This window comes from Melitaea cinxia, chromosome 10, assembly GCF_905220565.1.
Source record: "Melitaea cinxia chromosome 10, ilMelCinx1.1, whole genome shotgun sequence".
Classification (NCBI taxonomy): Eukaryota; Metazoa; Arthropoda; class Insecta; order Lepidoptera; family Nymphalidae; genus Melitaea; species Melitaea cinxia.
Genome location: NC_059403.1, coordinates 10,241,803 through 10,267,387, shown reverse-complemented (window position 1 = coordinate 10,267,387; position 25,585 = coordinate 10,241,803). Strand labels below are relative to the sequence as shown.

Below are 25,585 nucleotides of genomic sequence, written 5' to 3'. Positions count from 1 at the left end.
TAGTGTTTTGACTCTGATATCTGTTGGAAAACTTCGATACTCAAAAGGCTCGTAGGATTTCGATGGGTCTCCTGTGATGGAATATAAACACAGATGATAATACATCACGAGCACTTGTAAACTCGAACGCATTTTCATGCTTATTATGTAAAGGATGTTATAGCTTCCTATCACGTTATTAAATGAAAACTTCGGCAACGTGAAAACAGATGACAAATTATGACCTACATAAATTGCTCAATATAAATATTTACTTTTCTTTATGCACAAGTTGCAAGTAATACAATAATATAAAACAGTATAATAACGTTGTTCGAATATATTTTTTATTTTTAAATCTTTTTGTTATATTAAATATTTTTTTACAATAATAATTAGCGATATTATAAATTCTGTTCACAAAAACATTTACTATAATTATATATATTTATCGAAACAAGTAAGAGGAACAGTGGCTGTATTAAATATAACATACAATACCAAGTTGTGTGCAAACCTTAGTTTAAAATCACTGTGCTATGTCAGCTTATGTCGCCGCCAGAGTTGCAGTCCATTGACATACATTGCGCGACTTTGTCCCCGGCGAGAATACTTAAAAGTGTTTTAGCGATGAAGTTGTCCTCATCTACGTCATCGATGATGGAGAACGTCACAGCCGCACCAAAATTACTGCCCCAGCCGCTCCTCGACGATCTTTGTATTACACACGCGAGCCTTTCCGAACAATCCGTAATAACTCGTGATTTATTTTTTATTTTTTTCTTTTTTAAATACTTCATCATTTTCGATATCACGGGCCAAAGCAAGAGGGCTTTTAAACCCATTTTCGCGAGCACCATAAGTGTTAGTGGGAACAGGAATAGTTTAGCACCTAGCAATTTTAGTAAAGCTATAACAGCGGCTGACAACATAATTTTTGCTGCACTAGCTAAAACACTGGCGAATGACGCTAGTTTATCTGGTTTTGGACACGATGTATGGTAATAGCCGGAATCAGAGTAACTCTTCCTATTCGGTTCAGTATAATAGTTCGAAGCACTGGTGAACAAATCTAAAAATGGAATAGCTGGCGGCTGTGGAGTCACTGCGCTCATGGCTTGATCCTGAGCACCAGTCTTTGTCACAACATAAAAAAGAACAACGACTACGAACATGACGAAATAAACTGTTCCGCTTCAGAGATTTCGTCTTATTTAAAACATTCGATATAAAATTGAAATTTCATGTTTGTTGAAGTACGACAAAAAAACTACGAGCGTAAAATTTATTTAACGGTTAGTGTCACTCGGTTAATTGGTATCGGGATCATGACCCAAAAGAAAAAATGTAGAATACACTTTCCTACTTGTTATTTGTTTCTCTTCAATTTTGTGACCCATCTTCTTTTTCAAATAAGTTTACAGACGAAATCAAAAATATTCACTTTTAGATTAAAATTACATATATCTATATATTTTTTTTTTTTATCTGTTCGAGTAATATAATTTAAATCATATTGCAATGCCTTATATTTATTGTATCGTTTGTAATTAAAAAAATAAATAAAATAATCAAAAAATATAATGAATTACGATAGCTAAATCTAAAAAGTATCGGAAATTTGAAAACTATATCGTCCCTAAATTACTGGCCACCTGTTACAATTTTAAAAAATTGTTAGATTTAATTAGTGCAATCTTTGCCGCGTTCTAAAAAAAAAATAACACGTAAGGAGGGAAAATTTTGCCACATAAAAATTAAACGATCAAAATAATAACAATATCATTATTGAATTTAAAAATAGATAAAAATATGACTTTCAAAGGAAGAAGTAAATATAATGAATTCTCCGTTAGTTGTAACAGCGACGTACCGCCATGGTGTTCATCAGGTTTGTTCTTTATATAATTTATACTAAATCACGCATAAATAAGACCTAAATAATCTAGGCTAAAGTATGGAAATACCTAAATGCTTAAGTCCTTGCTTTAGTAATTTTATATTTATATTCGTTAAAGATAGTTTTTAATGAAATAAACACTTTTGTATTTCTTACATATACGAGTATGTATGTAGTATAAAGAGTCATGTATCAATTGAAAATATTTTTTTTTAAAGAAGAACAAACATTTAAAAGAGAAACTTTGTATCAAAAAACCAATCTATTTATGCCTTAGAAATAAAAAGACAACTATAAACATTTATACAAAAATAATCTTTGACGTAATAACAAATCTTTTTGAATATGATATAAATTCGACCTACAAATTATTTACAAGCAAAGTAATGCTTGGTCAGCATCACGGTGACCCAGTAACTTGTTTGCAATTCCACTAAATAAACAACCAGCTAAGAATATTTTATGAGCTGTTCGACTGCTAAACTAGTATTCGTCCATACTTTATGTCTTTATATAATACATTATTTATAAGGGAATGCGTCATGCGTAGGTACATTTAACAAATATAGAGACAGTATTTTCTCACATATTTTCTGTATTTAGTATTTTTTTATTCTTACGCAATTCTTCGAGTCTTAGTGTTGCCAACGTTAATATTTAAATGACCTGCAATTACTTATTATATGATGTAGATGATTTTTTACTAATATCTAATACAATTATCAGTAAAAAAATGCTTAAAACCTTTTCAAGCCGCTATAAATTATTTAGTGTTTATATAATTCTTTAACTACAAATTGATATATTTACTATTGTCATTCAATACAAACATTAGCTTTAAATTAGTTATTTTGTGAAGTTTAACAAGTTCGTTATTAAGTTATTATATAATTAAAACGCTTAATTTAACTTTAACTAGTCGTTCATTTCAAACACGAAACTGATTAAAAATTTTCAATTATAAATAACAAAAAAATCAAAAACTTTAAATGTGTCTCAATTCTTAATGAATCGATTTTATACATTTTTGATGAACAATATTTAAAACCATATCCGTTCCTAATTTGAGCGACCTAAAAACCAAATAGCTTGCATAATGCAATTGGAGCGTGCTGCCACCTGCAATGACGAGAGAGCACAAAATATTAAATGAACCTCGTTACTGTTATGGAACTGCAACTACGTGAAATACAACTAATTAAATCATTATGCCAAATAGAATAAGCCAAAAAAGCACAGCGCTTCTGTTGTAACGAATATGATTTTGATTATAATAAACTGAGGTGAATGTTTTTTTTTCGACCTCATACATATATAATCACGCCTCTTTCCCGTAGGGGTAGGCAGAGACCACTTCTTTCCACTTGCTACGATCCTTACATACTTGTTTCGCTTCATCCACTTTCATTATTCCCTTCATACATGCTCGTCGGTTTAGGGTACTCTTGACCTGGCCTTTTTTCAAGACGTCCCCGATTTGGTCTTGAAATGTCCGCCTAGGTCTACCCCTTCCAACACTTCCACTCACACTCGCCTTATACACTTTTTTCGTCAGTCGTTCTTCATTCATTCTCTCGACATGACCAAACCATCTCAGCATACCTTTCTCAATTTTTGTCACTACATCTTCTTTCAGACCACACCGTTTCTTTATCTCACTATTTCTCATCCTGTCACTCAGTTTAACTCCTATCATACTTCTTAACGCTCTCATCTCAACTGCATTTATTCTGCTTTCATGTCTCTTCTGCCATACCCAACTTTCACTTCCGTACATGAGTGTCGGAAGCAACACCCCCTCATGCACAGCCAAACGAGCCTTTTTAGACACCTTCCGACTGCTCATAAAGGAGTTCAAAGCTCCGTTCACCATGTTTCCTGCATTCACTCTTCTTTCAATATCACTCTCACACTTTCCATCTCTTGTAAACTTCGAGCCCAGATACACAAACTCATTCACCTGTTCAATTTGTTCATCTCCAATCACGATATTACAGTCTGTCACTACCTCATCTCTTTCAAACACCATCACTTTCGTCTTCTTTACATTCATCTTCATTCCCTTTCTAACAAAAGCTCCACTCATAGCAGTTACCATCTCCTGCAACTCCTCGGCCGAGGACGCAAGTAATACTTGGTCATCAGCATAGAGAAGACATTTGACGAGTAACTCACCCATTCTCAACCCACTTTCATTCTCTTTTAACTCTGTCAAGCAATTGTCCATGAACAAGTTAAACAGCCACGGTGACGCTACACATCCCTGTCTAACACCTTTTTCGATATTAAACCATTCTGTGTATGCCCCGTTTATCCTCACACAAGCACTAGAATCCCTATAAAGAGATTGTAGTGCTCGCATGAGTGCGCCGCTCACACCGTACACGGACAATGCTGACCACAATTCATTCCTCACCACTCTATCATAGGCCTTTTCCAGATCCACGAACGCGCAATAGACCTTTTTGTTTTTTGCTAAAAACTTTTCGGCTATGCACCGCAAGGAAAAGACCTGATCCGTACATCCCATTCCCTTTCTAAATCCCGCTTGTGCATCCCATACTTTTTCATCTGTTTCATTCACAACCCTTTCAATCAACACTTTCGCATACAATTTACCGACGACGCTGAGAAGGCTTATACCGCGGTAATTTATGCAGTCCTGCCGTGACCCTTTTCCCTTATACAACGGTACGATTACGGCTTTGCACCAGTCTTCCGGTACTTGCCCATTTCGCCAGCACAAATTGAAAAGGCAGTACAGCTGGCTAGCCACTATACCCTGTCCAGCCCTCAGCATCTCGACGGTGATCCTGTCATACCCTGCAGCCTTACCTAATCTCATACTTTTCAACGCTTTCACTATTTCATCCATGCTTATCTCACTTTCATCGACATTTATACTACTCTCAATGGAAGGTGCCGGATGTTGTACCTGCACTTCCTCTCTTTCAAACACACTTTCAAAATACTCTTTCCATCTCTTTAACACACATTCTTCTCCATTTATAACGCTCCCATCTTGACTCCTGATTGTGCTCAGCTCCGAGGGAGAAATTTTTCCTCTGGCTGTTTTGATGGATTTCCAGAAAAACTTAATGTTTGACTGGAAATCTTCAGTGAGCCTCCTATCAAAATCATCCTTTCGTTCTCCTTTCTTTCTAGACACAACTTCTTTCGCTACTGATTTCAATCTTTTATACTTCGTTCTTGCTTCCTTTACCTCGTCATCCGTTGCCTTTTGAACCTTTTGGTTAGCTTTTGTTGCTAACCAATCCAACCACGCTTTCTTCTTTTCTTGCACAGCCTTTTGTACATCTTTATCCATCCACACATTATAGTTCTTTCTTCCTTTCCTTCTTTTAGCTACCCCGCACACCTCAATAGCACTATTCACGACCCCTTTCTTAAAAGTCTCCCACAAATTCTCAATCACACCTATCTCTTCTATGCCTTTAAAACTTTCTTTCAGTTTCTCTACATACTCATCTTTCTTTTCTCTTCCTTGTAGATTTTCCACTTTTATTCTGGCTAAAACACTCGTAGGCTCGGCCCCTCGGTGGCGCCATCGTTTAAAGAGGCCACGTATTCGGGCTATGACCAGGAAGTGGTCTGTGTCGAGACCAACACCGCGGTATGCCCGAGTGTCAAGCACTTTCTTTCTCAGTCTTTCATCCACAATTACAAAATCAATCATACTTCTAGACTCACCCTCATCTCTTGTATACAAATGGATCTTTTTGTGTTCAAACATTGTGTTGACCACGCAAAGATTCCATTCCAAGCATACTTCAAGCAGACTTCTCCCATTGTCATTCACTCTTTCGTCCCCAAACGTACCCAGAACTCTTTCATACCCATCACGCTTTACTCCAACCCACCCATTAAAGTCCCCTAACATTACGATCCGTTCATTTTCTCCGCATTTATTCAAGACCTCTCTCATGCTATCCCAAAATTCCTCTCTCTCTTGTTGGTCTTTTAATGACCCACCTCCGCGCAGATCCGTCGGTGCATAGACCCCAAGGATAAACAAGCGAGTGAGTCCGACTTTCAACCTAATCCAGAGGAGTCTTGGGCTTACACATTCATGCTCCATCACACATTCAACCATTCGAGAGGAAAGTATCACACCAACTCCCTGACAGGCTCGGCTGGTTTGGGGGACTCCCGACCAGTATGCCGTGTAGGGTCCATATACCGTGGTGTCACACCCTTTCCTCTTGGTTTCATTCACGCACAAAATATCTATGAATCTTTCATCCATCATCTGACATACTTCATCTACCTTACCATCCATTCCTCCTCTTACATTCAACGTAGCGAAGCGGCTCTCCATGGGCCGCTTTTCGCCCCCGCGAGAAACGAGACGTGATGGGTGGCGAACCACACCGCCGCCATTTTTGTGAATAAAATTTTTTCGGTTATCCATTGCGTTCCCACGAGTAGCTAGGGAAAAGTTTGTCCACCCTGGCAGAGCCCCGCATACCAGGGTAAGGCTGGCCTTATTCTGGGTCGCCCGGTCCCAGGGCAATATGGCACGCTTACGACTAGGCTTGCCCCTAGCCATGCATCCATCCGCGCGGCAGACGTTGGATTGGCGGGGAGGGTAGGAATAGGGAAAGGGAAAGGATAGGTGGTGTGAAAAAGGAAGATTGGTAAGTTAGAGTGGGAAAATAGGAAATGTAGGATATTACCACCCAGGAGTGCAAGGGATAGGGCAGTAATAGCTAGGGAAGCCGGGGTCGCATACCCGTATACCATACCACAACTACCGGACAGGTAAGTTGGGATGAGTATCCCATGACTGTGTTTCTCTCCCATGACTGTGTTTTCTTTCATGACTGTGTCCCATGACTGTGTTTCGACCTCATATATATTCAAATTACCGTGACCGCTGCTTGTAGCTAGGTATAGTGGGCTGCCGGGGACTGAGGGCCGAAATTCTTGCCGCGGAATTATGGGTTTAACACATAGTCACCACGCTGGGCAGGCGGGTTTAAACCACGCGGTTGGCGTTATGGGTTCAAAGACGCTGCTGCCTGTCTTCAGTCAGTGTATTTGTAAGCCAAGAGTTGGATGACTACCCAGCAATCGATCGGCTTCCACAGTTCTAAGCTAATATTGGAACATTCTTATCCCTTAGTCACCTTTTACGAAACCCACGGAAAGAGAGGGAGTGACTATTTTCTGTTTTGCGGTACCCAGCCAAATTAAATATTACGTATTTTTACAAATAAATATACATACATACCTACTTACGATTCGTAGATATTCGTAATCGCGCATTCGCATTGTATGTACATACCTAATTACCTACATACGTCTAAATGCACTGTAAAATTGAATTATTATGAAAATACCTAAGAATCTAATTAATTTTGTTACCTAAAGAAATTAATTTCATTTTCTTACCTAAGAAAATTATTTTTTTTTTACTTTATTGTAAGACTTAGAGTAAATATCATTAAATAAATTATTATTTCGTTTATTTATAATAAAATTTTCTTTCAAATATTTTATTTCACAATTACCTATTTAAAAGCTAAGTTGTAAAAGTCTACTTAACGCACAAAATCACTTTTCCCTTTGTAAACTTGCGCCAACTTTGAAAACAAAGCATCAAATCTTATAATACAAAACATTTTGTGTTCAAAACTACATTAAGTGGTTTATACAACGCAAATAAAAAACTTCACACCACTAAGTAGGTACTTTTTTCAATACCTCTAAAAGTAAAAATTGTAGCATCGCTTAAGTTGTCAAAAATTTTGATATCTGTTATCTCAATTAGTTTATAACTATTATATTTCTCTCGTCAGACTAAAAACAGCCATTACTTTAAGATTTTTTATCAAAAATTTTGTAAAAAAATGTCGGCAGGAATAAAGCAGCACAGTAATTGAATTTTTAAAACTCTAAACTATTAGACATATACCTTTAATAATACACTGGTCGCCTAGCTGAATACAATGTGTTTGAAGCAGAGTACCTGCTAAATAACTGACACGATAAAAGTTTTGGGGCATTAATTAAGCGAAATCCCACAGACGCTAAGTAAATTACAGCACTCAGGTAACCGTAGTCCATTTGCCAAAATTTTCACAGGAAGAGTTTATGAAAGGAGTAAGCCACGGAAAATTATGCCTACTCATTGTGGAAAATCTTTCAATCCCTTACGTGCAAACATTTGGGAATATTCAAATAATAAAAACGCTGAAAACTTAGAGATGGTAAAAATTAAACACAGAAAAAAGTCAAACAAACAAACGCTAATTAAACGCTCCAAGTGCAGAAACGTTAAGTCGCTCACAATTTTTTTGCTCGCTTTAGGATTCATGAGTGAGTAGTAACGTTAATTACTGTTACTATACTAGTAATATATAAATAGCGCAGATATTAACAGTATTTTTCCTAAATTAAATTTTATTTAAGCGTAATAACGTGCTAAAAGTAATTTAAAACTCAAAGTAGAATATATTTTCTAGCTTAAAAGTTCACAAACTTTTCCATGTTCGGTTTCCGTATATTCTTCCTTTAGCTATTTACAAAGGATTTTCTTTCTCCATAAATTTACAAATTACTTTATTTGTTAAAATCTACTCTATATATATATATATATATATATATATATATATATATATATATATATATATATATATATATAGGAGAGGATACCTATAGGACTTTAAAAATTTCTTTGCTTTAGTAAATATTTCACTTCAGCCTATCGTAGTTCACTGCTGGACATTGGCCTTCCCAAGTTCGCGCCAAACATCGCGACTTTCCCCAATCCTCGTCCAGCTACCACATTGATACCTTGTTTCCCTCAATCCAAGATCTTAAACAGATCATCCAGCGCAGTGGTAAACAGTTTCGGTGATATTACATCTCCCTGTCTTACCCCACGCCGGAAGAAAATGGGTCTTATTCTCTGGTCTTGGATATGGACGTTCATCGTCATTGCGTCCGTACATACATCTCAGTACCTCGATATATGTAATCTCTGCAGAGAATCCAGGACAGCCCAGGTCTCGACAGAGTCGAAAGCTTTCTCGTAGTCGACAAATATCATACACAGCGGCCGATTATATTCTTCTGTCTTTTGTATAATCTGCTAAACAGTATGGATGTAGTCTACGATGCTGTAGCCATTTCGAAACCCAGTCTACTCCAGTGATTGGAATTCGTCGAGTCTTTTGACGATACAATTCGTAACGACCCTCGAAAACCGACGTAGCTCAGAATTGAGATCCATCTGTAATTCTTTAACTGAAACTTATCGCCTCTCTTAAAGAACAGCACCGCCACACTCCTTGACCATGCCTTCGACGTGGTACCTCGGTGGATGATGGCACTAAAACATCTCGCCAAAGCCTTTAGGATAGGTCGGCCTGCGGGCTTAAAAAGCTCAATTATAACTTCGTCATCCCCCAGAACCTTCCTATTTTTAAGCTGCCCGAGCGCCGCATAATCTCATCTTTTTCGATGTCCGAGATGTCCTCCGAAAAATGGCGCAACAATGGTGCACGTGGATCTTCAGTGTCCCAAGTTTCAGGCTTGCGTGCGCTCGACGAGTGTATTCCATAAAATTTCTCGACCCCTTCTCGGATCTGAGAAAGAGAGCAAGCAGTTCGGCCATCCGCTGTTTTGAGCTTCGCAAGAAGGTTTTCCCCAGTGGTCTTTGGAAAACTATGGATCCGCTATTCTGCTTAATAAGAGTAGTGATATCTCTTATATTTGAGCAGTGGAGGTCTCGGTGTATAAGTTTCCATATCTTCTTGGAAAGAGTCTTCTGGTCTAGCGAAGCTGCTTGAGCAGTGGTCAACTCACGCCGACGGTGCATCAGATCCAAGGCTTCGGGAGAAAACTTGGACTTCTCCGTCGACTTCGTCAGCGGAAAGTGTCTGCAACCCAGTGTACACACCATCTCCATCACGTTGTCGGTCATTTTGTCCACGTCGCTAGAAGTTTCGTCGTCAATTTTTAATAGATAACAATTAATTTCATTCACGTCTTATAATTCTTTAGCTTTCACTACTAAAGTTATAAAAACTATGTGTTATTCACTTATAGATGTCAAAACTTTATTAATATCTATGATTCTAGGTCAATACTTAAAGTTAAACATGATGCCTAAAAATCTAACCGTGTATGAGATCCTGCCGAAAGCTAATAATTATATTGCCTATCGTAAGTCTTAGTAGTTTATTTTTCTTTAACTTATTTTTTCCATATGATATCATTTGAGCATGGAACATTTTCAAGTCATTATAAAACACAACAGGGAGTAAGTAGTAGATGTCACGAAATTTTTGTCTATCCTTGTAAGATTATTCACAATATTGGTATTCTTCAGCAAACACGTGAAAATTTTCCGAAGAACTTTACTTACATTCAGTCGTGACAAGCCAGATTTAAGCAGGTCACTTATCGATATCTAAAGCTAATTTATTTGGCCATCTCGGCATTAATATTAATTTATTATTATCTGAGTCTGAGACTAATGTTTGTCATCGTACATCTACGGCCTTTATTGTTATTTTAACTATAAATAGCTAATTTTGAAAAATAATATAATAATAAATTAATTACTCAGTGGGCATGGCTTCAACAGCAGTGAACGAGGAATGCTGTCACAGAATGAAGCATTTAGCTCTGGCATTAAATCGAGCTGAGCAGGCATTGAGGTATTCACTGGAAATAATCGTAAACAGCTCGTCGTTGTGTAGTTTAGAATAACTTTAACCTGACTGCCCATACAAATAGAGTCATTCTTGTTACAATCAGTAGAAGTAGTTATTAAACCAGGGTACCCATCAGCTACTGCAGAAGATAGCCAAAACTTTCTTTGCTTATAGGATTATTCGAATTGAGTTTATCATGATTTTTTCGGTTAATCATTGGCAGAAACGCCAATTTTTATCCACATTACGGATGCAAAATTCTTGCAATATAAAGACCTAATGGCTTATTATTGCTTGAAGCACTTGCTTTAAATGAGTAAATTAAAATATTTAATTAAACGTTCGATTTTAAGAGTTAACATACCTTAGGTTCAAGCGTGACATTGCAAGTAAGTTTCTTGAGTTTTTTCTTTCATTTGTCACGCGATCTTTATAACAGTAGTAAAATAGCAATAATTAATAATAATAAATAAAAGTAATAATAAACAATAACATACTTTTACAGAGATTTTAAAATACTTTTACAGAGCTCTGCGACACCGAAAGTCTGTTTTAAGTTTTAAGAATTTAAACGAGGGTTTGTATTAAATTATTTTATAATTCATATTACATTACAATATTATTTTATTGCCATTTAGAATTTTTATTAAAAATATAAAAAAAAATTGATTGAAAGCCTGGCTTGTAATATTTTTAATTTTATCATTATGGAAATGTTGAAGTACTTATAAAAACGAAAAATTTGAATAATACTTTATCTGTCCGATATAAAATATTTATATACATACATTAGTAGAGAGCTAAAAATTGAATATTAAATTAAATAACAAAGTATGTAGATTAACGTATTAATTTAAAACTTAAATCTGCATATATTTTTTACTACTAAGGCTTACAAAAATACAGCCCATCGATATGTGTTTAGCCTATGGACACACTAAAATCATCTCAAGCACCTTGCCAACCCTACCCTTACCCGCCCCAGGAGCTCGGGCAACCTTACGCAACGCAGGAACAACACTACGTCTTAAGAGCAGAATTATATGGCTGTGACCTTGTGTAAGGTTGAGGGTATTTGCCCAGTCGGGCTTCTTCAAACTTTGTGTAGGATATTTCCTGATGTGAAGTGGGGACCTCGATGGTAGAGTTTAGCAGCAGCCTATGCATATTATGTTCTAGAACGCATCGATAATATCACAGTATCCTTCTAATAAACTAACAAAATTTGTCCTACTATTGGATACGCTGCTGTTTACTTTTACAGAATTTATACCATTGGAAACCGAAACGGGCCACATAGAAGGAACTCAGGCTATAATCGGCAGAAATACAACAGAATGGGGTGGATATGTAGCACTATGGGGTATACTACCCTTATGGCGAGCCGCTCCACCACCCGATACCGTTTTAAAACTTCGGAGACCAACACCTTCCGATTGCTGGCCTTTTAGGTATAATGATGTTTTTTCGACCTACAACATAAGTAAATGAAAAAATAATCAAGTAAACACGCGTTATTGGAGATAACTCAAAAAGTTCTAGTCAGATATCAATTAATATACCACATGAAGACACTAACAAGCACCACCTTACGACTAAAAATCATCGAAATCTGTCCACGCAGTACAAAGTTATGAGGTAAAACAAATTTTTAAAATTGAGTCGAATTGAGAGCCTGCTCCTTTTATGAAGTCCGTTAAAAAGTAGAAAATATTAATTTATCAAAGTATTTGATGGGTCCACTGAAATAACGACAAATGTCCAAAAAATCTTAAAATATGAGTTAGTAATATCATTCGGACACTTGACATTTGTAGTAATTAATCTTGTTTAGAAACTCGGCAATATCCCTTACAATCTCGATATAAATATGTTTCTAACACTACACGTCTAGAGTGCTCAACGTTACAGGTATAAGCGACAATAACGAGAAATGTCCATCGTCTCGCAATTGCTGCTATTTTACCGTCAAAGCGCTTTCGAAATCGAAATTATTAAAGACTAGCTGACCCGACAGACGTTATCCTGTCTTAACTATGAATATTGAATTCAAATTGATATAATTAATTTACATGCCAAAAATGCACGCACACATCAGATCTTGATCAAATTTAAATGGGACCAAATGACAAGCATCAGCTTTCAATTTAAAAACAAAGTTATAAGTTAGGACACATAGAAAGTACAGTCGAATTGAGATACTCCTCCTTTTTTTGAAGTCCATTAACAAAACGGTATTACAATCATCTTTCTAGTGCTGCAAGCACTAATCAATTAGAAGCCAATTAAACCAGTCATTTCAACACCTATCACTATTGACTGTAAAGGCATTGTTGAGAATGACTATTATATAATAGTACCATACATTTTTTAACTTATTTCATATCATGTAATTTTTTCATGATATTTTTGGATGATAATTTTCTAAGGAAATGATAATTTGAGATATGTTCTTTAACTAAAATAAAAACTGTAATAATAGCTTGAAGTGTGCTTTTTACACCGTTTATAAACTTAAAACGCCATTATCCCGAAAGAAAAAAAAGGACATTCGTCATTATTGCAGTGGAGCCTACGTTTGTAAATATAAAAAAAAAGTATTTTTTTCACAAACAGCACAGTCATCTTACATTTTACACACTTTATAATTATGTTTTATATTAAGAAGATATACACATTACTAAAAAAAATCCGTTACTCAATATAAATAGGTAAATAGTAAGTTTGGCAGAATATCATATGTTTAATCTGTTATTTTGTTTTAGAGGATCATATGGTGAAGTCACAATAGAAATGCCTAAAACATTACTTGTAAGTAAAATAAGTGTAGAACACATTCGTCCGGATACTGCTCGAAGTGCACCAAAACATTTTGTAATTTACGTGAGTATTTTTATTTCATATTTATCTGAAGAAAATATTGTCAGTTGTAAATCTGAAGGCCATCAACCGAGCAACTAATGTTTTAGGGCGTTTCAAGCAACGGAACTTGGATAAAAGGAGCTGACGGAATATACGAATACAATAAACCAGCAAAACAATACTTTAAATTAGACAATAGAAACGTTCCGTTTCAACAGATTGTTTTCAGGGTTTTATCAAACCAAGGCAACATGAACTATACTTGTATATACAGACTTCGCTTTTATATGAGTGACAAATTACTTGATAATAAACTTGTTTAAAACTCTCATATGATCTGTGTTAAAGAAAATGTAGCAAGTAATTACATTTAATTTTTATATTCATATAGAATTAGAATGAGAATTTAAAAAAAAAAACAAGTGAGCATACGAAACGCTTCGATAAAATATTTTCAGGAATAAAAATAGTTTTGAAACAGCGTCTTTTTCTATTTAACCAGCATCTTTTTCTATATAAAAATACTTTATTTCATCGCTGAAATTCTGAAGTGACATTAACGTTACTATAATGCTTTTTCGTTTACCGACACAGACGAATAAAGTGAACCTGTCAACTCAAACTTAAGTCAATCACGAGCCGTCCTATACATAAAACTTTCTCAAATGCGAAGCAAAGTTTGAATACTGTGCTTTTTATATATCTATAAGTGTTTTTATCATTCGCAATATTTAAAGCAAGTTATATAAATTAAACATATATAAAACATATTATATATATATATATATATATATATATATATATATATATATATATGTGTGTGTGTGTGTGTGTGTGTGTGTGTTTGTGTGTGTATAATGAAAAGTGTCAATGTCATTAGATTACTGAATGTGCCGGAACCTGTATACACGGGCGGATTTACCTTAGGTCCAAAAGGGGCATGGCCCGGAGCGGCTCTCTGCGACGGCGATATAAAGGGCGACACATGCCTAACACGAAAATAATAGATTCATACATTTTTCTTTTAATCGATAAATTTATGAAATGGGTGACCTAAAAAAATTAAAAGTAAGGTGGAATATAATGGGTATTGTTACTTTTATCGAGTACTGTACAGAAATTATACGGTATAGGCGGCTTACAAAAAAGTGTCAGGTGAAAAATTCATAAGAAAATAAGTGATTATTTATTAATTAATTTTACTACCGAAAACTCACATCCCTAATACATACGCTACTTTTACCCTTTTCCCGTAATTGGTGGGGCGGTAAACTTATTAGCCCAGAATAGAATTTTTTTCATACAAACTAAGAATATGTATCTTGGAAGTTGTTGTATATATAAAACATACATCATCGGCGTATAATTAAATCATACATACTACTAGAGTAACGCGTTAGCTCACTTTGTAGTGGCCCTTCTTTCTGGTCCGCGGGTTGTGGGTCGATTCCCGTCTGATGAGTCTAGATGTAATATTTGTATTTATCTTATGTATAAAATGCTCGTGTAACAATGTTAGTTACCATACTCCTCCGAAACGGCTGGACCGGTTTTTATGAAATTTTGTGTGCATATCGGGTAGGTCTGAAAATCGACCAACATCTATTTTTTATACCCCTAAGTTATAATGGGATAAGATTAAAACAACGTTTACGGGGTCAGCTAGTAAATTTATACATGTATTATTCCAATGTATATTTCTCAAAAAAAATACTTGGCTAATATAGCAGTCGGCTGCTACCTATATATAATCTTACCTTAGGAATATACGACCGTGTGTGAATGTTATAAGGTATTTATACATCACTAATCATGTTGTACGATTCCATGGGAAAAGAATGTTACATCGCAAACATCTGTTGCCTGAAACATTTTAACTGTTACTGACTAACAGAAAAATGTTAATCTATAGTTACTAATAATAATACTGTTCCAGACCTATTTCTATACGAGTAAATTGAACATTTCTCTACACCGTTATGGGTTGTATCGATTACATTGAAAATAAAAATTAAATGTTTAAATTGCCGTCGTGTAACAACACGTGTATTCACCAAAACTAATTAATTTTAAATAAAAATTTGCATCATTTGTGATTCAAACTACAGTTTTTCTAGCTCACAGTTTTTACTTTTGTATTGCAGCTTTGTCACAGTGGAGTAAAAAAAATAAATTAAGTTTATTTGCAAGATCTGTTATAAATTTCGTAAAAACTGTTTTTTATTTACTTTTTTACTTACTTAAGTTTTGTAATTTAGACAAGCTTGAGTGCCTGAAGTGGTTCGTTAAAGTTGTTAGTTTTTTGATAGTATGTGAAAGTATTCAGTACATTAAAAAAAAAAGCCATAATTTGGCGACAACTTCAAAAGTAAGTAGAAAAGTAAGTAAGTAGTGGTGGTTATTTTATGTTTTTTAGCTATTTATGTAATTTAGTGACATGGACGTCGTGTAGGCGCAACGGTCACATCACTGGTTTGTGGCTGTTGCACTGGCGATTGCAGGTTCGATCGCCGCACATGACAAACATTTGTATTGGTCATACAGATGTTTGCCGTGGTCTGGGTGTTTGCGCAGTTCTTGTGGGTCCCCCCACCATGTCTCGGAGAGCACGTTAAGTCGTCAGTCCTGGTCGTTATCATATACACTTAACTTTCCACCGTGATACAGCCAGCTGTAAACTATATCTAGCTATAAACTATAACCAGGTAAATTTTTAGTTGAGAGGAAATCATTGAAAATATAATATATTTTTTTCATGTTCAAACATCCAGCTGACTATAACCCACCATATTATGGTCAGCTGACTTTATTCTTCCTTAAAGATATTAGGTAAACTATAATCCGACAAATTTTAAAGTGCGAGGGAATGACTAAAAAAAAACTTTTTCTTACGTCTTTGAAGGTACTGGCTGACAAACTTTCGATTGGGAGAAAATAATTGACCAAATTTGAGCCTGGCTCCCGGACCAAAGGGGTTAGATAAAAGCTTCCAGACTGCTTGATTTATTTCGTCATTTTTAACAATTCATTAATTAGTATTTCAACTAAATAAACTATCTATTCAATAAATCTTCAACATGAATATGTTCTGTATTGAAGTGAAAATCCGCTCTATAGCTTTTGAGTTTATCGTGAAAAAACAGACAGACGGACAAATAGACGCAGCAGGGGACTTTGTTTTATAATATGTACACGTACCCCGGGATGGTCTAAGATCCGGCATAAGAAATATATATACACTCGTGTGATTGATGGAAATGCTCCATTACATATACGGAAGGAGGTGAGGGAAGGATCTGGCGGAGCAGCCGTATGGCACACGCGTAACGGCTGCCTTGCGCCCTGTCCTAGAGCGGTGGATGCGCCGTAAGCACATGCCCCTTCGTCTGACGCAGGTTCTCACCGGGCACGGCTGCTTTGGGATTTAGTCGGTATTGCACCCCCAAGTGCTGAAGCCGACATACGGTCTAGGAATGCTTACCCGGGTGTCCTGGATATCACCCGTAAATGAGTTCCACTGCGATACCATAAAAAAAAAAACAGACAACCGTGTTTTTATGTTAAAAGATATTTAGTTATTTATTTATTATACTAATATTATAAATATGACAGTTGCGAAAACGTGTCGTCGATTAGCGAAAGAATCGCGAAAATATCTCAAAAATATAATCAAGAACAGAAGAAATACAATCGTGCTTCAGTGGCTATCGTTACCGTTTACGTACTTTAGTATTTTTTTTTGAACATTTTTTTGAATATCATATCAAAAATTGACCGCTTCAGCGGGATTCGAACCCGCGTCTCCGACTGACGTGACGGTACTTTAGTATGTAGTACAAATATAAGATTATTTTTCTAACTGGTTTTTAGATAGTGAGTATTGTAATTAGTATTTTCGTGTTCGGGGCCATTTAATTTTGATATTACATAAAGTACCTATTTCTTAATAAGTCAATTTATTGGTCAAGTTTTTGTAAATGTTTTTTTTGTCGGAAGTAGGTAAGTAAACTTTAACTTTTAGGCAGAGACGGCTCACATCCTAAAGAGCGGTACGGTGCACTTCCACGAAAATCATATAGGTAATTTTAAATCTATATTTCTTTATTATACGCAATATCCTTACATTACATTCTTTCTATTCCATTATGCCTATACAAAAGTATATTATATTACCTATACCTGCGCGTACATTTGACGTCAATTTGTAACGAGTGGAGTGCCAGTGATTGCGCTACTATGATTATTACGAGCAGCGATTCCTAGCAATGTATTCAATAAAGTGCGAAAGAAAAACATCGACTGAAGCCGTGAGGCGTGAAACAAAAGATTTCGTGTGAAAATTTTGTCTCATCTGGAGCGCCACTTAAAGGCGTTCTACACGGTCGGGATCGACCGCCGACCGTCGTGTCCTTGGTCGGGTCAACCAATTTTTGTATTCATTCTACACGGTCGGTGGTTGACTCAACTTGTTAGTTCTTCTCTGGTATTTGAAGCGATGGCTCCTTGCATTTTTAACCGACTTCCAAAAAAGGAGGAGGTTCTCAATTCGACTGTATTTTTTTTATGTATGTTACTTCAGAACTTTTGACTGGGTGGAGCAATTTCGACAAATTTTCTTTTGATCGAAAGGTGGTTTGTGTCATTTGGTCCCATTTAAATTTATTTGAGATCTAACAACTACTTTTCGAGTTATATCTAATAATTCGTTTTTACTTGACGCTTTTTTCGTCGACCTACGTTGTATTATTATACCACATAACTTTCTACTGGATGTACCGATTTTTATAATTCTTTTTTTGTTGGAAAGGGGATATTCCTAGTTTGGTACCATCATAAGGAAACCAGGATCTGATGATGGAATCCTAGAGAAATCGAGGGATACTCTCGAAAATTTGCAATAACTTTTTACTGGGTGTACCGATTTTGATAATTTTTAATTTAATCGAAAGCTGATATTTATCATGGGGTCACATATAAATTTTATCGAGATCTGATAACTACTTTATGAGTAATCATTGATAACGCGTAGTTACTTGACTATTTTTTCGTCAATCTACGTTGTATTACTCGTCGATGTAATTGAAGTCGTTTTTTTTGTCGTTTGCGAGCAAACAATTATAAAGCAACAGAAGGTGGGTTTGGCAATAACTTTTTTATGATAAAGTGAAGTGAAGTTTTTTGGTTCTTTTCTTTGTATAAATCGGATCCAATGTCCCAAAGACATGGCAAATCAATATACCGGGTGATTTTGAAAGCGTTTTGGAAACGAAAATTTTGAATTATTTATCAATAACAGAACCTATATATAACGTTAATTTAATAATATATGTATTTTTTTTCATCAAAGTCGATATTCATATCGTTTACAGATAAAAAGTGAGAACCAGTAGTAGCGCTACACGGTAGGTACATTCTAAAAATAGAAATACTATACGTTTTAATAGCGAGTCACAAAATCGTATTAGCCAATAAAAACAAAGCTACCGAGTTGCGCCGGAGTCGACCAATGACGGCGTTGCTCACTTGTCCTTGTAATCGTCGGCGTCCCGCGTCCCTGGCTTTCAGTCGGTCAGTAATACCATAGCGGTACATGCGTAAACAAGGTCAAGGACGTTTAAATTATTATTCGCCGGAGTTTGAAGATGTTCTTGAGTACTTCGAGCGCGATCCCTGGCGGAGGACAAGGATGGCAGCAAGAGAATTCGATGTTAGCCAAAACTTCGTATGGAAGATATTACGTACACAAGGATTACACCCGTATCATTTTCGTAAGGCTCACGTAATAAACAACGCACCGGAAAGAATCGCCTTTTGCCAGTGGTTGTTAAATAATACAAACGACAACATACTCTGGACGGACGAGTCACTGTTTACTCGAGTGGGACTATACAATGTGCACAATGAGCATTACTGGGCTCTAATTAACCCCCACTTGATACGAGAAAACCATCACCAGGTTTGTTTCAGTGTGAACGTGTAGGCCGGTATTATTAACGACCAACTAATAGGGCCTATTTTTATTGAAGGTCATCTAACCGGCAATTCGTACTTAGAGATGTTAAGGAGAGTAATATCTGAGTTAGTAGACGATGTACCTGGACAGTGAGTTTAGTGATAGGTGGATAGGTCGAGGAGGGCCTGTGTCTTGGCCACCTGGAAGTCCTGACTTAACGCCCCTGGATTTTTTCTTGTGATCGGAAATAAAAAAGTTATACACGTCAGTTAATATGAAAGCTGTGATGATTTACGCATTGCGATAGTGGACGCTTTTGATAAAGTGAAAAGTGATCAAGACACATTAAGAAAATTAAAAGACAATTGTATTAAACGCGTACGTTTGTGTATTGAACGCAGCGGACTCCATTTTGAGCAGTTGCTTCGATACAGAGAAGTGTAAATAGTGTAAATAAACTGTTAATAGGTATGTAAGTTAATTATTCTGTAGAAAACTCCGATTTTTTAAATACGCCTGAAGTTTATACCTACAGTCCGTTTATAAATTGATTTGTTGTGAAAAGAACAATCGTGGTTAATAATCGAAAAGAAGTTTAAATAAAATAGGTATTTCTGACGGTCCTAAGCCCGTGTAAAGTATGAAGGACAAACGAGTCTATCTACGTAAGTAGGTACTCGCTAGCTCGCGCCTATAGGTATACTTTTATCAACCGAAACGCGCACGGTCGTGTTTCATTCATATAAAATAATTAATGAATGATCAGTGCCTTACTACTTTCCAAGTCGATCGAATAAAAATGAATATTAAAATTGAAACTTTTTTTTAGTCAACATTACAATTGATTTATCCATTTTTATATGTACTATAGATGATTCCAAAGTAAAATATTTCGTTTCCAAAACGGTTATAAAATCACCGTGTATAAAGATATAAATTCGGTCAGAACCTCTCGTTCGTGGCGTTCGTTTTGCGAATCCATTGCAACACGTGATGACATGCGCCCGTGACCATAGTTAATACACTTAAACTAGCTACCCGTGACGACTGACAAGCGCAAACTGAAGCGCTCGCGTCGGCCGACAGCGTTCCAAACGGTCGGGACATGGTCGGGACCGACCACGAACGTAGCCTGTCGCGAGAGATGCGCTCGCGACCAAGGTCGTTGACATCAACCAAATATTGGTCGGGTCAACCGTATTCCACACTGTCCATTTTTATATCAACCCGACCAAGGACACGATATTGGGCGGTCGATCCCGACCGTGTAGAAGGCCTTTTAGGCGCGACCTTGCCAAACTGCGATTTCGGCCGCGCCGCGCGCCGCAGGAATAAGACCTCTAGGCGCTGTTGCCGTTCTAGTGTATACAAACAAACACGTCGGTTTCGTCAGTTATTTCGCAGTTTTTATTTTATATAAGTATTAAAATATAGTTGTGCGCGACATTTTGTGTTAAAAAGGAAACATGATGTTTTTAAATCTGAACAATATTTCGAAACACCTTGATTGTGCGGATGTGAAGAAAGCAATAAACTATTTTTTTTTTTTTGTTTTCGTGTCTGGTGTTTGGAGCTAGCGCAGGCAGTGGTGGTGAATCTGCATAGACGGAATGAATTTTCTGTACCAATAAAATAAATGGTTCTAAGTTTTTCGTTAAGTTTTTAGTAAACTCAAATTAAAATATGTCACGAGCCGCCTGTTTGTAGGCATGTTCTTTTGAAGTTCATTATAAAATTTTCGATCTATTCGTACTAGTGATGTCACGAATGTTGGATTTACCATATACGCGAATGCGAATGTAAATAATTGTCCACAACATTCGCGAATGCGAATGCGGTTGTTGCCTTTTCAAATTAAGTCCGCTTAAAAGGTATGAAATTGAACAAAACATATTCGAATCAAGATAGGTTGAGTGACCCATTTTTGTTATAATGCTTCTAAGTTTTTCGTTATGCTGAAAGTTCCAAATAAAAAACGATGATGGTATGGGAATTTATTGTAAACTATTGTGTGTTTGAAACAGGGATTCCAAAATTATATATCTATCTGGATAATAGATCTATCTGGATCCTGATAGCCCAGATAAAAACAGATAAAAATTGTATGAAAATTTTGGAATCCCACACATTACGGTTAACGAGCGGCCGGTACCATCTGATGGTAAATGTAAACCGTCGCTTATAGATATCCGCAAATTTAAAATGGGCGCGAGTGAGACGCCGCGCCGCCCTTTAAGGATAATATGTCTCATGTAAACCTCAAAAGGAAGGTCATACAACGTAGAAAAAATAATATAATAATGTAACGTACCCATACTACGCAATCAGTTACAGGGGGTTTCCGGGGTCTTCCAAAATACGACGCTTGGTCACAAGGGCGGGGGGATGGTCTTAGGTTTTCGTCACGTAGTCAATATCCTCTAGAAATATCTCACGCCTTTTCGAGCTATATTCAAATATGGCCTGGCCCGCAGCGTTTAGCCTATTGCTACCGCGCCCGCGATAATAATAATAATAATTTACTCTTTATTGTACTCATAAAAAAAGTTCCCAATTTATTAAACTATTCACAAAAAGAAATGTACAACAGGCAGTCTTATCGCTAAACAGCGATCTCTTCCAGACAACCTACCGAGCCCGCGATGTACGAGTGGTTTGATGCCGGGAACGTGTTCGTTGAAGATGATTAAAAATTATTGAAATGAACAAATTTGAATTTAAAAAAACTTCTGTTTTTATATACTTACTTTCCTGTTACAATATGTTTTTATTTGGTTTTGCTTCTTGATATTTTTTTCACTGATAATAAATAGGTATGCACGCATCCTGGGCGTCACGCGTCAAACGCCGTATTATTAAAGACAAACGTGATTCGAAATATGTTTTTTAACTTTCTGTTTGCAAAAAACGATTTGAAACCACACTTATGAAACACTACGTGAAAACTTGAGGGGAGGGGGAGGGGGCTCTTAAAAAAGACTACGCCGGTTACCGACGGGAATTCATTAAAAAAAATTAAAAAATGGGTCACGTAGTATAGGATAGTCGTCCCGTGACCAAAACGTAGGGCATTTAAAAAATTTAATAAGCCGATATAAAATCCAAAAAACTTTTCATTATAAGTATTGATTTTAAAGATTTTAAACTTTGAAATAATTATTTGTAAACTTAATATCTGAGTGTTTCTTACTCTATGTATTGAAGGCCATGACTAGATTTTAGCAAGCTAAGGTAAAAGATAGCTCCTTTATGTAGTCTAACAAATATAGACTTTTTCACATTTTTACACTTTACACTTACTTAGTAATAATGAGAATATTTATTCTTTATATATACCTATATAAAAAAATACAAGTTTTAAAACTTACCTCTGAAAATTTGTAGCAGTTACTTTTAAACTAAGCCGGTTAAAATCTTATGGTCTTTTTCTATCTAGATATTGGTAGCCTTTAAAATCTTCACGGGTGAAACCGCGACTAGCATGGTGTCGTCTCCTGTCAAAGATTTTCATTGTAATATGAAACTTTGAATAGTTACGGGTCTCTGTAAAGAACTCACTATAGACGGCGCCACGGTTCGCTTAAACCGAAAATAAAAATCATCATATCAAAAATTTCGCTCGAGCGGGTACATCGTTCCATAGCTTAATTGGCTAGAGCGCCGACACGGTCAGTCGGAGACGCGGGTTCGAATCCCGCTGGAGCGGTCAATTTTTGATATGATATTCAAAAATGTTTAGAATTCCTAATGTGTGGGTAACACAAAAATAAAATCGTACATATTAAAAATAGCATGGTGTCGTCTCCTGTCAAAGATTTTCATTGTAATATGAAACTTTGAATAGTTACGGGTCTCTGTAAAGAACTCACTATAGACGGCGCCACGGTTCGCTTTGAGGTGTGAGGTACGGGGAGATACAGTAAAAGGCGCACAAGTGTTCCGGACAACGCTCTGATTTATTCTGCATACATATAATGAAAATACATGTCTTATAAACTAAATGTTACTACACTACACCACCGGGGCAAAATAAAAAAAATAAAAATTAATTACATAATTAAGTTTTTTTTTTTTGTATAAGTATATAATGTAAATATGAAAAGTTTTAATACGTAAAAGTAATAGTAATAAAACAATTAGTATGTATCTAAATATAGTATACAATAATTTGAAATGATTTAGAAATAAACATTAATTATTTATCTTTTACAAAAAGTTTTGTTCTATTTTTATGAATAATTTCAATTTTATTATTTCTCAAAATTTTTACATTCGGTTCCTGCTCTTCAATAACTAAATACGGGCCATTATACAAGGTATCTAATTTTCCTCCTGTTTCATTTTTTACTAATAACATATCATTTGGTTTGTATTTTATTTTATTTACCTTTTTATCATATTTCTGTTTTCTTTTCTCTTTAGACTTTAACAAATTTTCTCTCGCATCCCTATTAGCTGTCTGTAACCTGTACTTTAATTCTAAACTGTAATTGTCTGGATTGTATAAAGGTTCAATGTCAGAAGAAATTCTACTAGGTATTTCACATGATTTTCCAAAAACTAACTCGTATGGTGCATATCTTGTACTTGAGTGAATTGTATTATTATATGTAAAACACCAAAATGGTAGCCATTGGCTCCATGTCTCTGGATGGTTATCACATTGTATGCGCAAAAATGAACCTAAATGTTTATGTGCATTTTCAAGAGAACCAATAGTTTGATGATGGTATGCAGTAGAACTTAGTTTTTCTATATTTAGTAACTTACAAACCTGTTCCATTGTATCCGATATAAATTCAGTTCCACGATCCGTAGTGATGACCTTTGGGATTCCGAACCTTAAAATGAAATTATTCACAAAATTCTTAGCTATACTTACCGTTTCCTTATTTCTAAGAGGATATGCCTCTACAAATTTACTTAATTCACATTGTATTGTTAATATATATTTATTATCTTCTAAATCTCTATCTAATGGACCTATTATGTCTAGAAAAACTTTTTCCAAAGCAGAACTAGCTGTGGTTGTAATAACTAGGGGTTCCTTAATATGCCTAGAATGTTTACTTTTTTGACATTTTTCACACTTTCTAACGTAACTCTTAACATCATTTTCTATTCCTGGCCAGTAGAATTTACGTTTTATGTTATTTACCATTCTGCGAATCCCAGCATGTCCGCTTGTGGGTAGCAGATGATAGTCGTTCATAATAAATTGTTTTTCCTCGTCACTATCTATTCTTTTTATACCTTTCAAAATACAAATCCTTGGACCGTTATATTTATTTTTACTTTTTATTTCTTCTATAAGACTCCTTATAAATAACGCGTTATCTTCTTTCTTTATAATGCATATTTCTCTAATTTCTAACTTTTCACATATTTTCCTCAATTTTTCCACAAAAACGTCTCGCGTATAATGTGCTTTAAAATCAAGGTTAACATATAATATATTTTTATTTTTATTGAATGCGAAACATTCAGATTCGACATCCATATATTTTTTCTCTTTCATTTTTCTTAGTTCTTTCCCTTGTATTAAACTTAACTCAACTGATCCACTCGGTATTCTAAGTATTTCCACAACACTTGGTTGATCAGGCCAATTGTTCGGGTCAATACTTGGAATATCGCTTATCATTCTATCATCTCCACTTTCATTCTTTCTTTCTGCCTCTTTTACTTTCTTAGCCTGTGCTCTTGTTGTTACTGCTAATAAACTTTCATTCATAGCTTTCAAATCTTGGGAAGTCATACTTATTCGCGATAAAGCGTCCGCTATTACATTTTCTTTACCTTTCACGTATACTACTTTAAAATCATACTCTTCTAGTGCTAACCGAAATTTTAAAAGTCTACTTGAAGGGTCTTTTAGTCCAAATAGGTATATAAGGGGTTTATGATCCGTCATAATAGTAAAAGTACGTCCAAATAAATATGGTCGAAAATATTTTACACTCCAAACTATGGCAAGTAGTTCTTTCTGTATAGTTGGGTAATTTAATTCAGCTTTATTCAAAGGTCTACTAGCATATGCTACAGCTCTCATGTTATTATTACAAAGTACTGCACCTATTGCTGTCCCTGAAGCATCAGTTTGTAATATAAATTCTTTTGAAAAATCAGGGTATTGTAGAATGGGTGGATTTATTAAAGCATTTTTCAAAATATTAAATGATATCTCACATTGTTCAGTCCACT

At 35.6% G+C, this 25,585-nt stretch overlaps 1 protein-coding gene across 1 annotated transcript; it reads left to right on the top strand.

Moving 5' to 3' along the window:
* Positions 1 to 10,008: 10,008 nt before the first annotated feature.
* On the top strand, positions 10,009 to 13,802 carry LOC123657264 (SUN domain-containing protein 5-like). Its single transcript, XM_045592838.1, has 5 exons — positions 10,009 to 10,072; positions 10,479 to 10,595; positions 11,831 to 12,017; positions 13,332 to 13,449; positions 13,536 to 13,802. Exons 1-5 carry the CDS (start codon positions 10,009 to 10,011, stop codon positions 13,749 to 13,751), a joined length of 702 nt encoding a protein of 233 aa, XP_045448794.1. The 3' UTR covers positions 13,752 to 13,802.
* The last annotated feature ends 11,783 nt before the right edge of the window (positions 13,803 to 25,585 follow it).